At 40.4% G+C, this 25887-nt stretch overlaps 1 protein-coding gene across 2 annotated transcripts in view; it reads right to left on the bottom strand.

Moving 5' to 3' along the window:
- itga11a (integrin, alpha 11a) overlaps positions 1–22565 on the bottom strand; it is a 75918-nt gene extending 53353 nt beyond the window's left edge. The window contains exons 1-2 of one of the 2 annotated variants that reach the window (XM_061760573.1): positions 22383–22565; positions 14461–14575 (exon numbers count right to left, since the gene is read on the bottom strand). In XM_061760573.1, coding sequence (XP_061616557.1) covers positions 14461–14575; positions 22383–22455 — 188 coding nt within the window. In that variant the 5' untranslated portion in view covers positions 22456–22565. The remainder of the gene's footprint in view (positions 1–14460; positions 14576–22382) is intronic. The other variant, XM_061760562.1, reaches the window with a different exon arrangement.
- Between the last annotated feature and the right edge of the window lie 3322 nt (positions 22566–25887).

Below are 25887 nucleotides of genomic sequence, written 5' to 3'. Positions count from 1 at the left end.
GACCTCTAAATCAAAGTGTAGGAAAGCAGAACATACTATAAGGGGAGAAAAACTAAACTCCAAATTGACTAAGACCTCTACAGACCAAGTCTTTGTAATTTTAACCAAGAGTTAGTCAGGGCTAGGCAGCAACACTTTTCTGAAATCATCAGTAAGAACTTCAACAATACTCGCACTCTGGAGAAGCAGCATTTAGCGATTATGCTGCACACAAAGGGAATAAATTGCCAACAGAAGTGACGTCAGACCCAAGTGTGAATGTTTTTAAGTCCAGGTTAAAAACTCATTTTTCTCATGCTTTTTAGAGCAGTTCCACTTTTAAATTATATTTATTGCACTGTCCACTGTTTTAATTGTATTTTCTTTTTTTTTTACTTTTAAAAAAATGTTTATAAGTATTTTGCTTTAAATTAATAAAAGCAAATGCGGTGTTCGGCGTATGCAGTAGCTTAGCGGCTAGTTAGCAGGCTAGTGGTTGCTAGGTTATGAGGAACGCTAGGCTGCGGGACAGTGCTGTGGCTCGCGGCATGCAACGTGGTTAAAACTAGTCGAAAACGCACTCGCAAAACAGCAGAAAATTATAATGTGGTGCGCCAGACACGAACAGGTTTATTGTCCCAAAGTAACAATCATCGATTGGTCGGGGCGTCTTTGTAGGCGATCGTCAGTAGCGTGCTAGCAGATAGGTGGCTAACGGCTAACTTCAAGTGGGGGGAGGTCAGAGGTTTCATCATGACGCAAACGTCTATGAGGTGGCAGTCGAGCACACAGACCAACCGAAGAAGAGCCACATGACGTCACGTGGACGGCAAAGATGGCGGACTACGGAAGTTTCTAAGTGTTACACGAACAACCACATGGCAAACCTCGTGGTTGCAATACACAAAGCAGACAGACAAAATGGCGGCCGCCGCAGATGCCACGCGTTTCCCCCCCACACAAAAGAAACAACACTCTAGTTTTACTGAGAGGCTAATCTCAGTTTCTCTCTCACATTTGCAAGCACTACAACGCTGTGTCTACGGTACGGAATGCTGCTCAACACAGATTACGTTTAGACATGCCACACACAAGATGGTGGGCGATGTGTCGATTTTACTGAAAATATATTGTATTTTTGTGTCTTCTGAATTCAAAACTTGAAATCTCCTCACTCGGGGCACCAATATGTAGCGATTTTGTATGAAATAAGAATTGTAATTAATTTAGAATAAAGTAATAAGCCGGGAGCGACGTTTGCGTTACTTCCGGTTTATCGTAAAATTTGATTTGATTGTTAAAATCAAACTAATGTCTCGAAAAGGGCACCACGTCAAAATTTTCAATTTTAACTTCTAGGTGAAATGAACACAAACCTTTTAAAATCAGTCTCATGATCTGTAGGTTGCTACACTCTATGACATTTTGAGTCCTAGGTTACAGAGGTTTCCTCAAATTCAGAACACACAAAATATGACCACGAGTGGAATTTTATGGTATATTTAATGAAACATACAACTACAAACTACAACAAGCAAATAACACTAAGGGTAAACGAAAGAAAGAAAATAAGACATACGAAAATGGGAAAGAGGACATTGTGTGTGGTCGCTGGGCTAAAATAAATGAGCATGTGACCGTTTAATGCGTTGAGTCAGAGCAAGAGAAGGCAAAGTTGGGATTTCATATGAAGCTAGTAATTTCCTCACAATTATTACGCACTGATGTTGTACGTCATAGTAAGGATTGCAGTGTCGACTCACGAACACAGATCAGCTGGTCTTTGAAGCAGGTTTGGTTGAAGAAAAACCAGATGCACAAAAATAAAAAGAAGTAGGAACGGAAAGTTGTTGTCCCGTTTGGGATGTGCTCATAACTTCCCTGCCGGTTGACCTGGCGGCGGGCCGAGCTCTGACCCTCAGAGGCTTGCGAGATCTGTCCGGGATGCTGGCAGTTGCTCGTTGAGGCCCCGCCGACCGATTGTGGCTAGGGAAACCGATCGGAGCCGCATGGTCGACTTCTTCGATCGAAAACGGCTCGGTTGCGGCGGGCGTTTGCGCACGTGGTGGCACCCGGAGGCGCCCGAGGACAAAAAGGGAACAAAAGGAGAGGGGGGTGCCCAGAGGTCACCCAGCTGCCGAGCTGGTTTAAAAATAATATTAATCTCAAACACTCCCAACTTTGTACTCTTACGCATAGAATCATTGTTTAAACTTTGGTCGTGGCAGATGGGTTGTTTATTGTTCAATACAACATTTCGTACTGTTTCAAATCATGAACAGCTGTCAAAATCATGCAGAGGACCTGTCAAAGTGAGAATGGGCACACAGACACCAAGGCATACATTTGGAATATTTCTACAGAGTTTGCAAGATATAAAAACGGACATTTTATCTTCTGTTAACAAACATCAAAGGCACGTCCACAAGTTCTGACGCTTGCAGTTCCTCTCAACGCCAGTGGGTGGAGCCTCACGCACATCAGTGGATATTAACCACATAGTCTTCCCCAACCATTTGGTCCAGGAAGGGCTCTTTTGAAGACAGGAATCAAGATTTGAGGGGAAGCTGCTAATTAGGTTCAGGTCCATTTGACGTACACCAGGCCCTGTCCGAGTCGGCATCTCACAGCAGGGCAGCATGGAGGAGTGGGGGTTCTCAGGTGGTCGTGAGTCTCTGTGACGCCTCAAAGTTGCGGTGTGCATGTCCGCTACAATAGTTTTGGGGTACTATAACTGTTGTGTTCTTGTGGGAGCACAAGTGCAATGGTACAGATATATTATTTCTTGGGTTGATGTGGTTTGTGATGAGGACGGCACCCGCCACTATGTTTTTGCCATTTTAATTGATGACACCCTAATAAATTGGCAATGTTTCAGCATATTAAATTAGAAATATTAAATATGAGTTAATACTGCCACTTTATAGTATAGTACATTATTTTTCCACACCAACAATGCAACAGCTCCAGTCGTTTTTTGGGGGGAGTTGGGGGGATTCCGCCTGACTGACATTATGTCAAAAATATGACAAAATACTGCTACTTTATAGTATAGTACATTCTTTTATGCACACGAATTTGCAATGAATTTGGTCTCCACTTGTGCCACTGATGTCACACCAACACATGAGGGGCATCTCCGTTTTGGCAATGAAAAAGGGGTGTTCCAAAGGCAACTACTTCTTTACCAATTGCTCCAAAAGGGATTGATCTTATTGGAAATTATTTCATTTCCTTGATCAAAAAACACATAAAATCAACTTGTTAGTGAAATATGGATTATTAAGACACCATAGCTCTTTTAAGAGACCTGAAAAGACACAGGATGGCATTGAAGTGGACATATCGGTCGATTAATGCACTACTGTCAAACTCAAGGTCCGGGGCCAAATCTGGCCCGCCAAGTCATTTTATGGGGCCCGTGAAAGCAAATCATGTGTGTGAACCTCAATAATTCTTGATCACATCTGTACCAAAATTAACTCTAAATAATATCATTGAGATATTTCCAGCATTTTCTGTTAGCAAACCCATTTTTAAAGTGACTTGAACAATAGTTGAACAAACTACTATCCTTGACTTCTGATTTCAAAACTAGGTATCCATCAATTTGTTCTGTGCATGGAATAATATTATGAGGTGATTTAACATTTACATGGTTTCACAGTTATAATGGCCCTCTAAGTGAACCAGTAACTACAACGTGGCCTGGGACAAAAATTTGTTTGACACCCCTGGATTAATACACATTTTTTCCATCTGCATGTTGAGATTTTAATAACAACAAAGTCATATGTGACCGACCGGTACTGCCTCTTAGCCTATATACTGTAAGTGTGTGACAGCAGAAGCCTAGTGCTTTAGTCTTCTCGCGAATGTTCATGACCTAGTTCATATTTTGTGTGAACTTGAACTGAACTTAATTCATTTCTGCCTGATGAACGTAACTGAGAACGCGCTCATTCTGGCGTCAAAGAACGGTTTTAGAATGAAAGTTCATTTTCATTCAAGAGTGCCAAGTTTTGTGAGGAACTTCCAGGAAAAATCCATCCTAACACAGTATACTATAAACTGTACGAGCCTTCATATGTCGGAGGAGAAACGCTGCATTTGGCAAATGATTCAGTGCGGACATGGCTGCGATTCATGGCAGGCACCTCGCAGCTGTGTGAGAATGTGAGGTGCGTTCAGGGAGTGAATGTGTTCTTTGTTGGTTCTGTTGTAATACAGTCCATTCATTCATTCATTCTCAATTCCGCTTATCCCGTTCAGGGTCGCGGGGCACTGGAGCCTATCCCAGCTGACTTCGGGCGAAAGCCGTACTACCTGAACAGTCAGTCGCAGAGCACATATAGACAGCAACAACCATTCACACTCACATTCAAACCGTCACTGAGTGGGAAATTAACCCATGCTGCCGGCACCAAAGTCAGGCGAATGTACCACTATACCATCAGTAACTCGTAATACAGTCCATAATTGTAAAAATTGATTAGGCCTATAGGAAAATTATTATTTGTATCAGAATGCTTTAGTTAAAACTCTGTATGATCAAACTGTCATGATATGGACTTTATTTTGTTTTGTAATATATGATTAGATACAATATTTTGTTAAAATAGTAGGCGGCACTGCCTCAGAGTTCTGAGGACCGGTGTTCAAATCCTGGCCTCGCCTGTGTGGAGTCTGCATGTTCTCCCTGTACCTCTGTGGGTTTTCTCCGGGTAGTCCGGTTTCCTCCCACATCCCCAAAACATGCGTGGTAGGTTGATTGAAGACGCTAAATTGCCTGTAGGTGTGAATGTGAATGTGAATATTTGTTTGTCTATATGTGCCCTGTGATTGGCTGGCGACCAGTTAATGGTGTACCCCGCTTCTTGCCCAAAGAGAGCTGGGACAGGCTCCAGCACGCCCGCGACCCTAGTGAGGAAAAGCAGTACAGAAAATGGATGGATGGATGTTAAAATAGTCAGCTAGAGCTGCAAGGAATACAAAGTTATCAATGTCCTTTCACCATCATTCTTGTCGACTTTGTTGTGTGTTTTTATTTTAATTCATTTTAAAAAAGAACATTCAAGCAGCACGTTTTTCCTCATGTGTTTGAGATTGTAGGGTGAAAGCTGCAGAGGTCTAATAGTGTGTACTGAATAAGTGGCAACAATTGAAAAATGAAATGGAAGTGTTTTGAGGGTAATAGCCCGTTAGCAACATATTGATAAAAAACAAAAACGAACTATGAAGTAGTTAATTTTTGGAATGCTGAACGTAGTTCAAAAATTTGAATTATGAACTATGAACTGAACTAATTCATTTTTTGAACGGTGTATTGAACTTTGAACTAGTTAGCGAATAAAATGAACTTTCCCAACATTGGTCATCCAGTAGTAGCAGTAGCAGTAGTAACATTAATAACTTCTTCGATTTCATCCCTCCTGACAGCCAGAGGCGGTGCTTCAAGCACTGGAGAGAACAGCAAGCTGTCCAAAAAGGACAGAAACATTGATCAGTTGAACATGTGCATGGTGAAATTTCTCCCTGAAGCCGAATATCGAACCCGAATATCCTTGACTATTCATGAGGAGTGAATGCCAGCAAACGTTCATTTAAAATAGTACTTGATCACAGGACTAATTGTAAATTCCCGATTGAGCCTTGCCTTTTTGTACTCTGCTTGTCTGCATAGCAATGATTAGCATATTAGCATTAGCTCAAATTTTAAATAAATCTCTCACAAAGGCCTGGTTACAGTTTAAGTAACAGTTAGAAGGACCATGTAAAGTTTAGTTAGTATACAATTATATACTGTGCTTACAAAGTGACATATGGTATGTTGTTTATTGGTTGTTGTTATTAGCCACTTGTTTACTGGTTATTATTAGCCACCACTATGTTTATACATGACAATTGTCTCGATATAATATGTACTTTTTGAATCATATAACCTCAGTGGAGTTTTTAAGTTTCTGTGGAATAAATGAAATCAAGGTGGAATTTGGTCATACACCATCCTGGTATACTCTTAGGGTCTCCCCCCAAAATGCTTTTCAGTGAAGGACAAAATCCAGTCTCTCACATGACTTCACTTTGGGTCTCCTGAGTGGGTTCAGCTCGGTCTTATAATTGTCACTAAAAAGGTTTTAAGAAGAAAAAAAACAGTCTGGAATATTTGCTTCAGGACTGGATGTAATTGTAGCTCAAATTATAACCAAATGTGCCAATTTAATCATTAGTTTGCAGTTTGTATGCATCTATTTAATGGTGGTTGCTTCTGAAATGGTCGAGCAGGTTTTACATCTTCCAACTAAAGGAGTCATAAGCTGCAATGTAAAGTTTTATTATGCCAGCAGAAAGCTATGCACAACCCCTCACCACCACATGCTTTTATTCTTTTGTTGTTTTTTTGGGATAACTCCAACTCAACATGTTATTACTCAACAAGGTGGCTAAATAAACAATAGTTTAATTATCTGAGTCAGAGAAAGAAAAGCAAATTATATGTTTCAAGATTTTCACCACATGTTTATTATCATGGTTATAGATTGCAGTGGTGCAGTACTGCATGGCATCATAATGAGAGCTGTACAATACAATATTTTGGTTTCCTCAATTTGTTACATGAAAGGAACACAGGCGTGATGCAACATAGTCATAGTCATCGGCCTCATCAAGGACGGTGACGAGTCTGCATATCAACAGGAAGCGGAGCGGCTGGAGCTGTGGTGCGGCCGACACAACCTGGAGCTGAACACGCTCAAGACTGTAGAGATGATCGTGGACTTCAGGAGGCATCCTTCGCCACAGCTGCCCCTCACGTTGTCCAGCTGCCTTGTGTCAACCGTCGAGACCTTCAAGTTCCTGGGAATTACAATCTCTCAGGACCTGAAGTGGGGGACCAACATCAACTCCGTCCTCAAAAAGGCCCAGCAGAGGATGTACTTCCTGCGGCTTCTGAGAAAGCACGGCCTGCTACCGGAGCTGCTGAGACAGTTCTACACAGCGGTCATCAAATCAGTCCTGTGTTCTTCCATCACAGTCTGGTTTGGTGCTGCTACAAAAAAGGACAAACTCCAACTGCAACGGACAATCAAAACTGCTGAAAGGATTGTCGGTACCCCCCTACCCACCCTTGAGGACTTGGACGCTGCCAGAACTAAGACAAGGGCGTGCAAAATCCTCTCGGACCCTCCGCACCCCGGTCACCAGCTCTTCCAGCTCCTTCCCTCAGGTAGGCACTACCGATCAATGCAAACTAGAACTAGTAGACATTCCAACAGCTTCTTCCCTCTTGCGATCAACTTCTTAAACACCCATCCATCCATCCATTTTCTGAGCCGCTTCTCCTCACTAGGGTCGCGGGGGTGCTGGAGCCTATCCCAGCTGTCATCGGGCAGGAGGCGGGGTACACCCTGAACTGGTTGCCAGCCAATCGCAGGGCACATAGGAACAAACAACCATTCGCACTCACAGTCATGCCTACGGGCAATTTAGAGTCTCCAATTCATGCATGTTTTTTGGGATGTGGGAGGAAACCGGAGTGCCCGGAGAAAACCCACGCAGGCACGGGGAGAACATGCAAACTCCACACAGGCGGGGACGGGGATTGAACCCCGCACCTCAGAACTGTGAGGCTGACACTCTAACCAGTCGGCCACCGTGCCGCCTTCTTAAACACCTAACCTATAATTCCATTACAACAAGCTGGCAATTTTTTTACTTGAGTTCGTTGTCACATTTCTGTGGGGCCAATTATGTATTACTCGTGCACTCACTGTAGTTGTCTCGCCATGCTGCACTATTTGCATATACTGGCCACTCATGCCAGAGTAGCATCTGCTCCATTTGCACACTGATTGAGGAGTATCTGTAACATTTGCACAACCATTGTCCCAGATTATCGCACTACTCGTCACTTTAAACCGCATACACTCCTTGAAGTCTCAGCGCCCTTTGCACAATGGTCATTGCACCGGACTATTGCAATATTAGTCATTCAAACTGCTCTAAGTGCTAGAGGACTCTGCATCTTTTTGCATAATTGTTTTTTGTCAATGTCTTTATGTCTCCAAAGTGTTCTGTAAATTGACTGTCTGTTGTACTAGAGCGGCTCCAACTACCGGAGACAAATTCCTTGTGTGTTTTGGACATACTTGGCAAATAAAGATGATTCTGATTCTGATTCTACACCACTGCAAACAACCACAACAACTTGACAGTGGCATTAAAAAGTGAGCATTATTATAGTTGAGAAGGAAAAATGTTTGATACAGCTCTTGTATTGGATATCATTTCAGGTATATTGCTTAAGTAATAATGTGGCTGGTTTGTGATTAATGCATTTAATGCAATAAACTTTGTTCATTATATATATCTCTGGGTCATTTATCATTACAAGGTTACATAAATATATTCTAAATTCCACAAAATGTTTCACAAAAATAAAAAAAGATGAAAGATGAATTTGAACAAATAAGTAGACAGAGAATACCAGGAAAAGCACTGAAGCACCGACGTGCTTGCCGCAAGAAAGATACTTGACACCACTTTATTGCAAAAGCAGACCATGACCAGCTTTTTGTGGGCTTCTAGGTCAGTAGAACATTTAAAGAGACAAAAATGTTCAAGTTTTTTTGTGTCACATGCATCTTGGGTGCCCAAAATCCGCTCACGAACATGTTTCATAAAATATGACGTGCAATAGTATTTCTCCTCTCTGAACTGTCACCTTCCTGTGGTGGAAGAGTTTGTGTGTCCTAGTCTTCCTAGGAGCTAAACTGTCTGGATTTCTATGCCTCTGGTGGGAAGACCCAAGGCAAATGGGTCCTTAGTGAGGGACCAGACAAAGTATGGCTCAGAAGCCCCCGTGAAGAGGACCAAAAATGGAGAGATTTCCCTTGTCCAGACGCGGGTCAGTGGGGCCCCGCTCTGAAGACAGGCCTGACACTGTTCGATCTCTGTATGACCGGTGTCAGATTTTGGTTCACATTACCAAAAGTAAATCTAATTCGTTCCCAGTGAGGGTTGGATTCCTCCAAGGCTGCCCTTTATCACCAATTCTGTTCATAACCTTTATGGGCACAATTTCTAGGTGCAGCCAAGGCATTGAGTGGTTCGGTTTGGTGGCCTCAGTATTGCGTCTATACTTTTTGTAGATGCTCTGGTTCTGTTAGCTTTATCAAGCTGCAATCTTCTTCTCTCGTTGAAGCGATTCACAGCCCAGGGTGAAGAAGCTTGGATAAGAATCAACAGCTCCAAATCTGAGACCCTGGTCCGCAGCCGGAAAAAAGAAGAGTGCCCACTCCAGGATGAGATCCTGCCCCAAGTGGAGGAGCTCAAGTATCTTGGGGTATAGTTCACGAATGAGGGAAGAATGAAGCAGGAGTTTGACAGGCAGAACAGTGTAGCATCTGCAGTGATGTGTACTCTGTATCAGTCTGTCGTGGTAAAGAGGTAGCTGAACCAAAAGGTGAAGGTCTCGATTTGCCGGTCGATATATGTTTCCAGAGCTGTGTGCTGATCAGTTTCCTCAGAGATAGGGTGTAAAGCTTGGTCATCTGGGAGGGGATGAGAGTAGAGCCTCTGCATCAAGGGGAGCTCAGGCATCTGGTTAGGATGCCTCCTGGACGCCTTCCTGGTGAGGTGTTCTGGGCATGTTTCACCGGGAGGGGACCCGGCAACCCAGGACACGCTGAAAAGGCTATGTTTCCCAGCTGGCCTGGGAATGCCACAGGATCTCCCCTGGAAGAGCTGGCTGAAGTGGCTGGGGAGTGGAAAGTCTGGGCTTCTCTCCTTAAGCTAATGCCCCTATGACCCAACCCCGGAGAAGCAGAAGAAAATGCATGAATGGGCAATAACATCTCTATTGAGGGCCATAATAAAATATTATTACAAGATAAAATGTGTTGTCAGTATTGTCCTCACACTCCAGATTTTACATGTGCAGATATGTGATAATAACAAAATACTCGTAGAACAACAGGGTACCAGTCACACTTTTCCTTCCATTGGTTCATAACAGGACTGAAGCAGGCCATCCTGCTACAAGACTGAGCTATGGGTGCCCGCAACTAAGCTACGACGCTCCAAAGAGAAAACCTTTTCAGTATGTGGTATGACCAAAATTTCCCTCGTTCACTTACACTTCATCAGGGTATTGATTTTTGACAGCTAAATTGGCTCATTCTTCCTCAGTGTAAATTCTGTGAGCATTTGTATGTATCAGAACTTGCCTGTATGCCCATATAAGTATTAAAGATGCCTAAAAGTTGACATGTCCAATGAGTATGCAGGCCATGCAAGGAATGTCTTTAGTGTATTGGGATTGTGTACCGGTACTTTATAGCAACATGGGACTGTGTATTATCAAGCTGCAAGACATCTATCCATCCATTATAGGTACCGCTTAGCTTCACTAGGGTCGCGGGCATCTTGGAGCCTATCCCAGCTATCTGGGAGAGGCGGGTTAAACCTTGAACTGGTCGCAAGCCAATCGCAGAGCACATATAAACAAACAACCATTCACACTCACATTTACACCTACAGGCAATTTAGAGTCTTCAATCTACCCAACATCCATGTTTTTGGCATGTGGGAGGAAACCGGAGTGCCCGGAGAAGACCCACGCAGGCACGGGGAGAACATGCAAATTCTAACGCCGGTCCTCAGAACTGTGAGGCAGATGTGCTAACCAGTCATCCACCATGCTGCCAGCTACAAGACAGTGATACAATATAACATAATGCAAGTGTTACTTAAATAAAAACGTAAAGTGACACTAAGCAGATATCCGTGTTTTGTTTCTAAATACATTAAATATGTTTGAAGATAAGTTCTGAAAAAATATGCAAAGACTTATAACAATATAGTGCTGAATTGTTGAGCTAGAACTTAAGCATCTTTTTCACCGTTTGAATTTTCCTGATTTTGTGCGCGGGGATAAAACACAGACTGTGACGTCACAGGGCTGGGGCATATAGTTTCTAGCACAAGTTCCCTCCCTGACTTCATCACTTCAAACTGATGTTGTTTCGTTTGTTTATGCTGCGCAATTGTGTGTTGGCTGTGCTTAGCTTCCATAACAAGGCCCATTTACCACTCCAGCATGCAGTTAGCAAGCTAACGATGGCTGCACCCTGAAAATGCATCTTTGCTGGATGCCTCAATTTTACAGAACAGCTCGGTAATGTTATTTAAGATCCCAAAAAATGAGGAAATAAAAAAAGCGATGGATTTACTTTTTGAAGACACACGCAGATGGTGAGCTAAACAGCAACACCACCTCCCTACTCTGCAGAACACATTTTACGACAGATAGTTTTGGAAACTTTCACCAGAGACAACATGGCTTTGTGGGTAACTTGATACGAGTGAATAAAAAAGCGATGGATTGACTTTTTGAAGACACGCAGATGGCGAGCTGAACAGTAACACCACCAGCCGACTCTGTAGTGTGCATTTTACAACAGATAGTTTTGTAAACTTTCACCAGAGACAACAGGGCTTCGTAGGTAACTTGATACTGGTGAATGGGGCAGTGCCGACTGTCTAACTACCTGGGCTTCCACCTACCATCCCACTGTCATCAGGTGCCATGTTCGGCTGTGACAATGTCACCAACAGTGATGCCGGTAATGCGTTACTCCCCCCAAAAAAACACCATTTTGCGTAACAAGCAAAGTAATGCATTACTTTATCTGGGAATTGGACTACAATCACTTCTTCAAACCTACAATAGTTACTTTTGCATCATCAATGTCTCTCAGGTAATTCTAATTTGTAGCTGGTGATTCAAACAAAGAGCAGTCCAGCTGTGCATAAGCAGTTTACCAAGACCTCTCGAGTTTTCAACAAACAGAAGAAAGCAATTGGGAAGTGATTGTGTCTTAACCATGCACAGTGACGGTGCAGTACCACAAAAGTGCAAAGAAATGCACGATTTCACTGTCGGCACACTATTTTTGTTATTTTCCCTTGTAAAAAGTACATTTGATTGTTGTTACTTTTTTATTTACATATTAAGAATACAGTTTTACAATGCATTGTGGGTTAATTATTCATACCGAAGTGCACGATCATAAATCAGTCATGGAGGGTAAGGACGGACTCACTGAAGGACTTAAAATACTTCGCTTAAATAATATTTACAATGAAAAGTGAGAACTCTCAACTTCACCTGGAGTCCGGACTGTGAGCTGGTGGAATGCGCTGCACAGCTGACGTCACATAGTAAGACAAAAAAGTTTTCTCGCTCTTCGCATCAAAATTACTGTGGTGGGAGCAATGGTGTGTGCGTGCATGCATGTCACTCACGTTTACGTACACGCACGCACACAGTTGCCTTCATGGACCACAATTGGCATCCAGCCACCCACCCATCCACCTATCCATCCATCCATCCATCCATCAGTTAAGAGTCTTTAGAGAAGTGTGCTGAGAATGGTGTGCTTGCTTGTGTTGTCATGTCAAGTCTGCAAGTTGCTCATTTAATATGGCTTCAACTACACCAATATTTAAGTTATTGGTTCATGTTGATGACATCATTCTGTAAATTATGTGGCGTACATTACCAAGTAATGGCTATGGTTAAGTTAATGCTTTTTTTGTACTGTGGATTAGTGCTATTCCTGCCACTTGGCAGCTGCTGAAAGTAACTAAAAAGTAACTTTTTTCTAACTTAGTTACTTTTGTAAGTAATCAGTAAAGTAACTACCGTAAGTTACTTTCTCAAGGTAACTGTGGCAACACTGGTCACCAAACGAGGTTAAGTTTTCATGTGCTTGTTTTCATGATTATACTCTACAATAACCATTCAATTATGAAGTTGAGCCTCGTAACATGATTTCCCATTGTGTAAGCTATCACCCCCTCAGTATGTTTGATTCCTTTTGGCGCATTCATTCGACACGCCCACAGTGTCTGAGAGCTGAAAGGTGCCCCTTATTATTCAAGTTTTAAAGACTTATTATATTGTATATACTAAATTAAACACGTTTTTAAAATGTATTCATTCAAATTTGGCAGGCTTGTTAAGATTACTTTTCTCTGTGGTGTGTCAAATTTACATTACATTTTTTTGGGCCTGTTTTGTGCCACTTTAATTGAGTCAATGATTGTTATGTTTCATGCAAATTTTAGGGGAAGGTAACCACCTAAATTGTTTCTATACAGCTTTACCATTAGCTACAGACAAAGCTAAAATGAGTTCACTACATTAAACTCAATGATGAAAGATTTTTCGAACTACCTAGCAACTATTTCTGACATGCGAACTGTGCAAATAAACAAAATCTTAAAGGTGATGTCCCAAACGAGGTGCCAGAGGACAACAGTAGAAAAATAAACAGTGAAAGGGGGGGAGGTGAGTGTTTCAAGCAAGACTATGTATCTCATCACTTTTTAGATTCAAGCTCTTCTCAGTCAAATATTTTGAAGCCTCCCATCAACTCATAGATAGACATATTGATTAGGGCACGACAGTTCACGGAGCGTGTATGTCAGTATTTCTTTCAGAGCGTTTAGGGCTTACATTTAAATAAAGGAGCGCACACGCACACGCACGCACACACAGAATGAAAACCTCTCAGAATTTTGCCAGATTCAAGCCTTGAGGTTTGAGGTTGATTTTACTGGCAGTTGAAGCTTCTTGCATACAATACTCTCTTTCATTTCAATATACACACAAGCAGAGGCCATGACTAGCCCAACCTGCCTAAGGGTGAATGAAGATTAATGAGAAACAGTCGAATAAATCAGCATAGGACAGTGCAAAAAATACTGTATGTTTTTTTCCCCATAAATACCTGGCATTTTTTTTTTACCATTTGGGCCAAAGTGCAATAAAAAAAAAAATTAAATATGTAATGCATCCTGAATATTCCAACATGGAAATGTTATTTATATTTTGGGATGTTAAGTATACAAACTTATAAGTTCATAAGTACCATTTTTAAATGGTAAATTTACAATTTTTAAGTGTAATATGGTATACAACAGGTATCTGTCTGCCATTATTCATTTAACTAGAAGAGCAAAAATTCATTTCACTGTTTCAAACATTCTGACAAATACAAATTATCCCAATATTCATAAGGCCAGTTTGTCACTCGGTACAGAAATAATGAATGCAGATGTATAAATATATATTAACAGAACTAATGTGTTTCACACACACAGCTTCACAATTTGTCAATAGCAAACTTCTTTTCAGAAATATTTTGAGGATGACAGGAACAGATTTTGGCACTCCCACTGTGCCAATTGGTCAACTAATATGTGTGCGTGCGTGTAATTCAGGAGTCTGTTTGGTTTATGAGGTAATATGACGAATGTGAGGCATCCAGCACAAATTCATTGGGGAAAGGGCAGAATTGAGTTCAGTAAAGTCAAACACCAAATCAAAACATAAAATGAACTCTTCTCCAACGATGAATGATAGAACTGATCAGATCTCAGAAGGCAAATGTTTAAAAAGGATGAGTATCTTACCATTTTTCTCCCCCAGACGCCACATGTTGCTGGACAGTGTATCCAAACTGGGCTTGCTTCGGTCCTTTGATGATCCTGTGTTTTGTTGTGTCAATATTAAAGCAGTCATTGCATCCTGGAAGAAAAAAAAGACGAAAATGAAAATGCCTTTCTTTCTTAACCAAACACAAATTTACCTCTTTATATACTTGTACTCTTTATATACAGTTCCTCTTTATATTTCCCTTCAAATGGTTAAACTGTGGCTGGTCAACAAGGCCATCTCTAAAATATTTACTTTTTATAATCTCAGTTTCAGAGAGTGGTTGCAAACTTTTTACATTAACCCACAGTCTGTCAGGACTTGGGGTTTGAAGGGTTTTGATGGCAGAGTAGCGGTAAGAGTGTGGGAATATTTCAGTGCCATGTTAACCGGCGATGACGTGATGTTGAGCCAGGAGTTGACCAGGAGCCAAATTGACAACTGAGCTGGATGGGGATGTGCAGACTGAAGATGGAATTAATTCAAGGGCTTGTGATCGACTGCTAATGTTAGGGCACTGGTTTTGTTGCGTTAGTGTTTCAAATTGCATGATGGTTCACTTCTTTTTAAACCTGTGTGATGCTTGAAAATGTTAATAAATGAGATGCACAACGCATATGCATAGCAAAATAAATGTTATTATGCCATCCTCAACCCTCATTATAAAGTCCAAAGGTTTAAAACGTGTTTTATTCTATTAAAGTGCTTAAGTTATTTTTTTGAATTTTTCTGCTTTTAAATATTATTCATTAATATTTTGAAAAAAAAAAAAAAATACATTCTCTGTTTCCCCCTAACAGTTTTTTTTTAAATATCTGACAGTCATTTATTTGACTCCTGAGAGACTTGTCCCCCTCGTTGATCTGTTTTGTTTACTGGAATTCGTTCTTTCAAATTGTCTTGCTGTTTAGTGACGTAAAATTGTCATGATGTCATGTTAATGAGAGAAGGGAGAGAACGTACAGGAAGCTGCAGCAGATGGACAGAAAGTCAGACCTTCAGACAGGCAGTGAATTTAAAGACAGTTTTTCAAATTAAACAAGTTCACCAGTTTTATTTAATTCAAGTCTAAATTATGTTGATGTGGATGCCAGAAAGAAAAACAAAAGTGTGACCACAAACACATTTTGCAGTGTAATGACAATATTTTTTATCATTGCAGCATTTACACTAAAACATTTGAGATTTAAATTTACAAGTAGTTTTGTAAACTATATTGCTCTATATAGTAGCCAGGTTTATTTTTATCAAAGGGCTTCACAAGCCAACGTTTGACAAAGATCAATGACATCCCCCTAACTAAACCCCCTCCCCCAATCATTATCATTATTTGTCACTTCCTGTCAAAGTATACACACATTTGATCACCAGTGAATTGACTGCTTTCAAACTTAGCCTCGCATTTGGTCCCTCCACAGCAATATCAGACAATTCATTCTCAATTCATTTTCAGACCACAACACAGGGTGCTTCGCGCGCAAATTTTTTGGAGCGGTAAAATGGCCCCCACACCCAGCCTAACCCAATGTCCTCCCATCGGATATGCTCTGGCGCCGACACTGATCTGAATTATTGGTGATGTCTGCCCTTTTTATTTTTTTGCTTGAAAACCTGCCCCTGAAAATTTTGAATGTTAGAATCGTACAGTGCTTACTTAGCCTGTAGAGTAAATGAAAGTTTTTATATGCTGAATGTTTGATTCTTGGATGGATTAATTCATTAGTCTGTATTATCTCCGGTGGCAGAATTTGTATCAAAATATGAAAAAATTGTAGGTTGATCAGTGTCACAGAACGCATTGTGCTCAACCTCAACGTTTCACTCTATTTGTTGTGTCTTAGCAGTGTAATGATGATGATGTACTAATGAACACACGTGAACACCTTGGAAATGTATTTATATATTTTTCTTTCATTGTTTCACCATCGGCGGCACGGTGGACGACTGGTTAGAGCGTCAGCCTCACAGTTCTGAGGACCGGTGTTCAAATCCCGGCCCCGCCTGTGTGGAGTTTGCATGTTCTCCCCGTGCCTGCGTGGGTTTTCTCCGGGCACTCCGGTTTCCTCCCACATCCCAAAAACATGCACGTTAATTGAAAACTCTAAAGTGCCCGTAGGTGTGAATGTGAGTGCTAATGGTTGTTTGTTTGTATGTGCCCTGCGATTGGCTGGCAACCAGTTCAGGGTGTACCCCGCGTGCTGCCCGATGATAGCTGGGATAGGCTCCAGCACGCCCACGACCCTAGTGAGGAGAAGCGGCTCAAAAAATGGATGGATGGATGGATGTTTCACTATTTCATTTCATACGAAACCGAACCTACATGGATGGACAGAGTAGAGGGATAAATTAAAATAGACACACAGGTTTGTCAGTTTTGCTTAAATGCGGAGATATGTAATATGTGAGTTAACAATAGTACGCTTTTTCTCTGTGGCTTCTCAAGACAACTCAAAGTATTGTGATATCACTGTTTAACAATTCAGCTACAGTATATACAGTAAATGACAGTCCAGGGACAAAAACAAAAAATTCTGATTTGTATTTATGCATAAAATACAGCATAGTCTGGCATATACAGTGTTCACTGGTATAACCACATGTTGCGGTGTGCAAACCAGAACAACTGGAACTAAACTCGATTACATTTCTTCAGTACATACTGTATGCACACAATCATTCCCACGCTATTCTACAATGATCTTTGGAGTGCTGCAGGAATGTCAATGATGTGCTCAGTTTCAGCCAGCAATGTTTGAAAAACACAACAAAGTTCAACCGTACAGAAAACTTTGAGAACTCGAAAGCACTTGGGTTTTGTTGGTGTGATTGCAGATCAAGGCAAATGTGTTTTCTCCATCGTGAGCTGTCACTCACATCAGCTGACAGCTTTACAGGGGGTAGAAAAGAGCAGTGAGCCTGTTTTTCATCAAAAGGCCAGACACAGAATAAAATGTTTTAAAGATTTGACATGACACACACAAGAGCCATGCAGACATTTTGCATTTGCATCTGAAGACTTTTTGAAGAATTGAGATTTTACATTGGTCTGTGAAGAGGTGGAAAACATAACCAACAACTACCCTGTGCTGCGCTCAGTCCAGCTCATCTGTCATCGCCTTTATCTGCTGCTGATCTTTCACTGGTTGCCAGACCCTTTCTATCTCCAGTGCTGATAAAAAGCCAAGGATACTACTGACTTTTACAGTTGAAATGACAATACATGAACTTACACTGGATACTGCTACATTGCACATTGAGTCAAACTACAGAACAGCAATGTATATAAGAGAATCTTAGATTTTTGATGAAGGGAACATTTTCTCAATGTTCAGTGACGCAATTGAGTAGGGAGCACAACAGCTTCTCATCCCATTGTTACATCTCAGCAGTTCTTGTCCACACACTGTGGGGCTTATTCAATCACTCACCCACATGCTAAATATCTCAGGTCTCTCTCCCCATATGTGAGGATCCAAGGTCAAGTCAATTCAAGTGAGCCTTTTTTCTCTACTCGGGGTTCTTTATGTGGAATGCAAACAACAAAATGAAGGAATGGAAATGTGCAAGTCAAATTAAACTATAACAGATTGGAGCAGGAGGAACATGATATTTTGTATTGATTATTAATGTTGCCAATCAATAATAACTGATCACATATTTGTGTGTCTGTCCGCTTTATGCCAAAATTATGGGGTTCATTTTCTCTGAGTCTACATTAAGGGAAGCAGGGACAGTGTACCATCAGATTGCACTTTCTGATATGTACAAACCAAAAGTTCTGAAATGTGTGTTTGATAGAATACTCTGTTGTAACAATGCATTTGTAAGGAACTCCTCTGAGTACACAAGCCACATTTTCCAGTGAAGGAGGCGCCGCCAACATCGCACTGCCTTCCTCAAAAGGTGCAGCATTCAGCAAAGCTTGTTTCTTGTTTTCACCACACTCCGGCCTTTAAATCAACCTTGCATATCCAGAATCTAGACAAATGGCTTGACATAGTGTTCCCCAATATTTTCAGGTTGCAATGCAGCTGTTGCCGACAAACGCAATAGCAAAGTGAAGATTTCGCACATTTACATTGGAGCAATACACATCAATTGTGCTGCTCATTTCTCAAATACATATGCTTGGGCATCATTTAAAAGGGAATTAAAATGGCTTTCCAACTGTATAAAATGCAAAGGCAATAGGCAATGTTACAACAGACAACTGATCTACTAAACACAAATGTGTGACCTTTCTTTTACATGTTATATTTAAGGCATAAGAGTGATGCAATTGTGAAATAAATATGTATAAATATACTTGCCTTCGTGTATGTTATGTGTGTACTTTATCTCTAACTTCCTGTTTCTGTTGGCTCTCTGTCCAAAGACACATTGCATGCAGACCCTTTTGACTATTTGAATTGCATAGAGGAGTGGGTTTTGAGCTTTGGGACCAGGAAAAAGAATCTGAGTAATTCTCTTAATCTATGTTGCTGCACTAAATATATAGTTACAATTATAATTCTTTATTGAGGTTAAATAATGAATAACTAATTACGTTTCATTTATTGTCCCATTGTCACTGTAAGAGAAATTGGACTTTAAAAAATCTTGCCAAGCAGCAAAGTACTGTAGTTTTCCTGATATGTAACCTACCTAACATGGAAGGAAGAAACCATTCAATATTGTAGCTAGATGAAGGTGCATCTCACATTCTGAAATAATAATATATTGTAATTGTGCTATTTCAGCTAAGTGATGACAAAGGATTTTTGGAAATGGCAGAGCATATAATCCTGTTTAACATGATTGGGTGAAAGGTTTCCCACTCTCTGGTCTTCCTCATCTGGCAAGCTGTGCAACAGTTTTTAAAGACCGCGTCATCTGAACAGATGTTTGTTACAATTTGCATTTCTTAGATAGATAAGATTTAGACATGTCAGTATTATAAACAAACAAACAAAAACAAACATCTACTTCCATGGATCCTTTGCAAGTATTTGGAAACCTCACTCTCAGCACATTATATGATTGGCAGCCGTTCAGTCTATAAGCCATCGATGTTTGTCAATCAATTTACAGATAGTCATGGTTGTCACACACGACACAAATGTAGTCAGTTTAGTTTACTTGTTTTCACAAAATCTCTACTAAAATAATTAGGCATGATTATCTCACAGGCATCACTGTGATCTCTTCTGCACATGAAAAAAATGCATACAAATCCAGTCACCTTGAAAGTTTTGTGTAGATTCAATAACTTTTATGTCATAACCTCTCTTGAGGTGTTTTTTCTTTTGGCAGTAAGACTAGAAGACTGGTGAGTACTTTATGCATAGAGACAGGAATTTCCAGAGGAACAATAATGTGCTACCATGAACTAAGTGAAAGCTTAGACATGGACAGGAAAAAGTAAGACCAAGTGAAAATATGAGAATGGATGGGGATTCCAGTTTCCATTTCAAGCTGCTAAAGTGGCAATGCAATTTAATATTCCAAGAAATGTCAGCATGTGTTAAATGTAAGGTCAGGGTCTTGCTGAATTTCCTGTGTACCTGCTTTCATGCCCAAACAAATAAACCTAAAGCCGGTACTGACGGTGTGACCCACATTAGTCCAGTGCTGCCTTTGGCCCAAAATCAAGCTGTAGGAGCTCTACCACAAACCCAATGATGCAAAGCAGGCACTGGAGTTCATTGTGTTAGCCACTTACATCAGACATGCACAATTGCGTTACAGTATGCTTGAACATTAAGCATATGGTTCACAGCTTTTTCTGTTGTTTAGTGGATATTTACTTCCTGTCCTGGGATGTCTATGTGGGTGTACACGCTCATGACATAAGACTAAACATTAATCTTGGAATATACAGGGTGCACAGTTTTTTCCATTAGGTTTTCTATTTCAGTGGTTTTCTCTGGAAAAAAAAAACAGTGGACAACACTTTGAATTAAACATCTTGGCACCTTATATTACTATTAATGTATGCCAAGGTCAATACTTTGAGAAATGGCGTATCTGAAACCAGATTTTCCTGACACACAACAGCCAACTGTGCTTTGCTTCAGAGGTTATTACCCCCGTGAACCAGCAAAAGACTATTCAGCCGTTCTACCCTAGTTTCATCACACACAGCCTCAAACCCAAATGAAAGAATAGGTCAAATGCAATTTGCCATTGCCACCATCACAACACTACGACCATGAACATCCAAAACACATTCCACATCATTTAGTTCTGATTAGGGATTGCCCTCAAAAAACAATTGCCACAGGGGAATATAATGTCTTCTTTGTAATGACATAAAACAGTAAAAAAAAAAAAAAAAAAAAGTTATAATTTGTACCTTTATGTAATTGCTATACTGTAATAAGATGTAAATACATTTTTAAGGGAAGGTAAAGTAAGATTAATGATGTTTTCAAATTTACGATCTACTGTCGAAATGAAGATGAAAGCACGCAGCAGTAGCTCATGTGCTGATGACAATCAGATAAGTACTGGTATTTATTTTCCCTCAAAAAAAAAAAAAAAAAACGTGTGTGGTGACAGACTGTGAGGAAATTAGAAAAGAACAGGAAAACACACTTGCTGTGAGGTTGGAGGATGCTAAGTGAGGTAGAAGGATTGCTAGAGGACTGGCTTGCTAACAGAAATGAAGGGAAGACAACTCTAAAAAGAGAGTGAGCGGAAGTGGTGTGACGTCACATGAAAAGTGTCTATATGACTTACAGAAGGTAAAAATCGTCTGAGCGTGAGAGCTTGATCCCTCCCTCAGACGATACTGTATGTTCTCACTTGATGTTATCTAATGGGATCATCAAACCATCAACCCCAGAATACACAAAGAGTGGACTAAAACACAGAATCACTCTCGTTTGATGACTATATCTGACAAAACAACCATCCTCCCACTACATACAGCATCCTCTCCTTTTCCACATACTGAGGAAGGTCAGAGTCTCCCTCCCTGTGGCACAATTCCAGTCCCTAGTTCCCACAAATTCCAAAATCAAGCTAAATATTTACGAAAGTGAATTCTTATCTTCTGCTCTTCGAATTTTGCACTGTTTACTAAATGTTGGGAGTAAAATTTCATTGAATTAATGTTGTTGACCTAAATGTGGATCAACACTGACTCGATTTCAAAGAAATGGGATAACGCTTCAAATGGAAAGTAGCAAGAATGTATGGATAGTGTTGTATTAACCACTACTGCTACAGTACAAATTCAGATGTCAACTGTGGCATTGCATAAAGGTCTTGTGTTCTAAAAGTAAATATGTGTAGATGGATTTTTGCTATGTGCTTAAATTCATATCACACTGTTTGTCTTTTACTGTGTCTTTATGTGTTACTGTTACAGTGATTTCACTGGTAATTGACCACAGTTCTGGCTGAGAACCAGGATCTACACTGTCACTGGAAACTTGACTGTGAGAAGAGCATCTACTTTCTTTCTGTGCCGAGACGTCTGCTTCCAATGAGACAGGGTACCTCTGTCGACGTGAAATGGTCAATATACTATGTACTCTCTGCACTCTCACCCCTCCTGCCACCATGATACAAGGTCAAGATGTCAGGAAATGATGCTATTCACGTTAACAGCCATTCATTCATAGAAGATAGTAAATACTATTGTTATAATACATTGCATTTACTGTAAACACAGCAAGATTCATAATTTCTGATTCAGGAGCAAAGGTATTTACGTTATCCACTGTAGTTTTAAAAACTTTTTCAATTTATCTACATACACATAAACTTCACAAGCAAAACAATGTCAATGTTTGCAGTTTGAATTTGTCAACCAAAACAACAACAACAACAACAAACAATCACAGCACCACAATTAAGCTATTATATGAAATTGATAAGAAGTAATGACACACACGTACAAACTTTCACTCACCTAACAGCTGGCTGCAGATCCAGAGCAGAAGTAAGTAGTAGTGCTCCATATGTTGGCTGGTGCATGCATGCATGACTGCTGTGAGTGTGTGTGAGGTGGACTGAGGCAAAGAAACTCAGTGGAAAGCCGTGTTAAAGATCCCACTCTGATTGACTGCAACTCTTAGTTAAAGCGCTGCCTGCATCTCAGAGAAGTAGGAGGGGACTACAGCTGTAGACAGAGGAGGTCCACATCTGCACACAACAGGCAGGAATATTTCCTAAGATGACCCATGTGAAGGCAGGGAAAAAGACTTATTGTGAATCTACAGTATAGTGCTATAGATATTGCCATTTAGATGATGAGCAAAATTATAGTATATGAACAAACGAATATCAATAGTCACTGTCAATGGCAAGGTGTCACTATTTCCTAAACCAGTGATTCCCAACCAGTGTGAGCATGAGAGATCATCAAATACCAAGAGTCCTACTTAAGTTAAATTTTTCACATCGCACACCTGCTCTAAGTAATATGCAGTGAATGTTGGCTAATGGAGCTACTGTATGAAACACTCAACACTGCATCGCCACATTGAGAAAAAGCAGCTTGAATTAAACGACAAGCTATGCCTAACCAATCTGAGGATGAATTGCACTGTGTGAAATCGGTCCCTAGTACAAAAAAGATTGAGAGCTACTGGTCTCGAGAATAGCGCACAAATTACGAACCTTCATACATTTTCGGGGTCACTGAATTTTCCAAAGATTTAAATGAGTCAAGTGAAAATATCAGTAAATCAGCATCGCTACAGCCTACGCTCGTCGCAAATGTTAAGTGTTCTGTCTGACTCAAGCTAATCACCATTTTCCAACCACAACCTAATCAGAGTATTAACAGTGGAACACAAACGTGGGCTTTGTATGTTACCTCATACCCTGGCAGTTAGACCATCCAGTCCTAACTACAAAATGTATAATGATCCTACTTAGGTAATAATGCAAACTCCATGTACATTAGTTTCCCTGAAATGCTTTTGTGGTCATTTTATATATCATCTTGTCTAAATATACATCTTTTCTTGCAAAGGTTTTGTGGAAAGCCCTCCACCTCATGGAATTGAATTGAATATGTCAATACCTAGTAAACTAATGAAACGATTGCTGTTTGAACACTCTTTAAGACACATACCCTACAATGACTTATCTTTTGTCATTGTGATCCTGCTAACTCTTATAGTAATGTTTGACAGTTTTTTTCTCTTTTTTTTGGAACACATACAGTACACATTCCACAAGGCCAATCTTACATGCTAAAATTAACAATTAGCAAAGTGAGCATCACAACTACCAAGACTTTAGTTTTACTTAAGAGGCCTAAAGCTCCTACTTTTTAAGCTTATAAGCTTCCACTTCCATACAATAAATATCACCGATCAGGTTCCTTGAAACTAAATAGTGAGTCAAGTACAATATGTCAACTCCATTAATTAGAATAAGATATAAACACCATCCATATATCCATTTTCTGTACCGCTTATCCTCACTAGGATCGCAGGTGTGCTGGACCCTATCCCAGCTGACTCGTCAAGAGGTGGGGTACACCCTGAACTGGTCGCCAGCCAATCGCAGGGCACATATCGCGGCTGAAATAAGTATTCACCATTTTTCTCACTAAATATATTTCCAAAGGTCCTATTGACCTGAAAATTTTACCAGTTGTTGGGAAAACCCCCAAGTAATCTGTACATACAAAGAAAGTAGAACAAATAAGATCTGAAATTAAGTTGTGTGTAATAATGTGAAATGACACAGGGAAAAAAGTATTGAATACACCAACTGGTATTTATTTAAGACTTTGTACAAAAGCCTTTGTTTGAAATGACCAATTGAGAGTTTCCTTGGCAGTATGTTTGGATCATTATCCTGCTGAAATGTCCACCCCCATTTAATTTTCATCATCCTCATGGATGGCAGCATATTTTGATCAAGAATGTCTCTGTACATTTGCCCATTCAGCCTTCCTTCAATAATGTGAAGTTTACCAATACCATTTGCTGAGAAGCAGCCCCACACTATCATGTTCCCACCTCTGAACTTCACTGTTGGTATGATGTTTTTTGGGTGATGTCCAGTAACATTTCTCCTCCAAACGTGGTGTGTATTATGGCATCCAAACAGTTCCAATTTGCTTTCATCCAACCAGGCTATATTCTCCCAGTATTTAACTGGCTTGTCCAAATGTTGTTCAGCAAACTTTAAACGAGCTTTGACATGCGTTTTTTTTTTTTCAGCAATGGCGTCTTGCGTGATGAGCGTGCATACAGGTCATGGCGGCAGAGTATATTACTAGCTGCTTATGACAACAGTCCCTGCTCAGTGCTAAGTGCAGGTGTTTTTGAAGCTCTCCACAGGTGGCCCTTGGCTCTTGGATAACTCTTCTGATCATTCTTCCCAGTCCTCTGTCAGAAATCTTGCGAGGAGCATCTGATCGAAGCAAATTTATGGTGGTATAATTAGCTTTCCACTTACGTATTATGGCCCCAACCGTGCTCACTGCAATGTTCAGAAGCTTAGATATGCGCCTGTAACCAATGCCGTTGTTACATTTTGCAACAGTTACTTTATGATGGTCTTGAGACAGCTCTCTTCTCTTAAAAATCATGACATGTGTCTTGACTCACACCTTGACAAAGAGACCTTTTTTCAGGCCATCAATTAGGATTGAACCAGCTGATATGCATTTGCACTGACAAGGGGCTGGATTGCTGTTTAATTATTGATAGATTTTAGGTGTTGTCTTGGCTTTCCATGCCTTTTTGCACCTCCCTTTCTCCATGTGTTCAATACTTTTTCCTTGTGTCATTTCACATTTTTACACACAACTTAATTTCTGATCTTATTTTGTTCTACTTTCTTTGTATGTATGGATTACTTGGGTTGTTCGCAACATGTGGTGAAAGTTTCAGGTCAATAGCACCTTTGGAAGTATATTTAGTGAGAAAAATGCCGCTGTGTAGACAAACAACCATTCACACTCACATTCACACCTACGGGCAATTTAGAGTCTTCAATTAACCTAGCATGCATGTTTTGGGTATGTGGGAGGAAACCGGAGTACCCGGAGAAAACCCACGCAGGCACAGGGAGAACATGGAAACTCCATAGTAATGTACAATTAACAATGGCATTATACTTGTCTTCTTGAGTCCTGAAAGTAAAACTGCATGGTACAAGGTAAGCACGAGTGCGCATGGGGCAGAATTGCTTCACATCAGAGCTTGTAAAAAGCAGAACTGATTAAACTCAAGTAGACTAAATATTCCTAAATTTGAGTGTAGTTTAAGGGGTTGCATGGATTGTTTATAATTAAAACATAAAAGCATTCTTCATCAACAACAAATGTTACATAATAATGATTGTTGTCATCTTTTGTGGAGAGAGTCCCCCAGAGCTTGCAAGACAGACGATAATTTGGATCAAAACTTTCAAAGTCAACTGTTGTAAATGACCGCCATGTGCCAGTG

Source organism: Phyllopteryx taeniolatus, chromosome 2 (assembly GCF_024500385.1).
Source record: "Phyllopteryx taeniolatus isolate TA_2022b chromosome 2, UOR_Ptae_1.2, whole genome shotgun sequence".
Classification (NCBI taxonomy): domain Eukaryota; kingdom Metazoa; phylum Chordata; class Actinopteri; order Syngnathiformes; family Syngnathidae; genus Phyllopteryx; species Phyllopteryx taeniolatus.
This window is presented reverse-complemented; position numbering and strand designations above follow the sequence as displayed.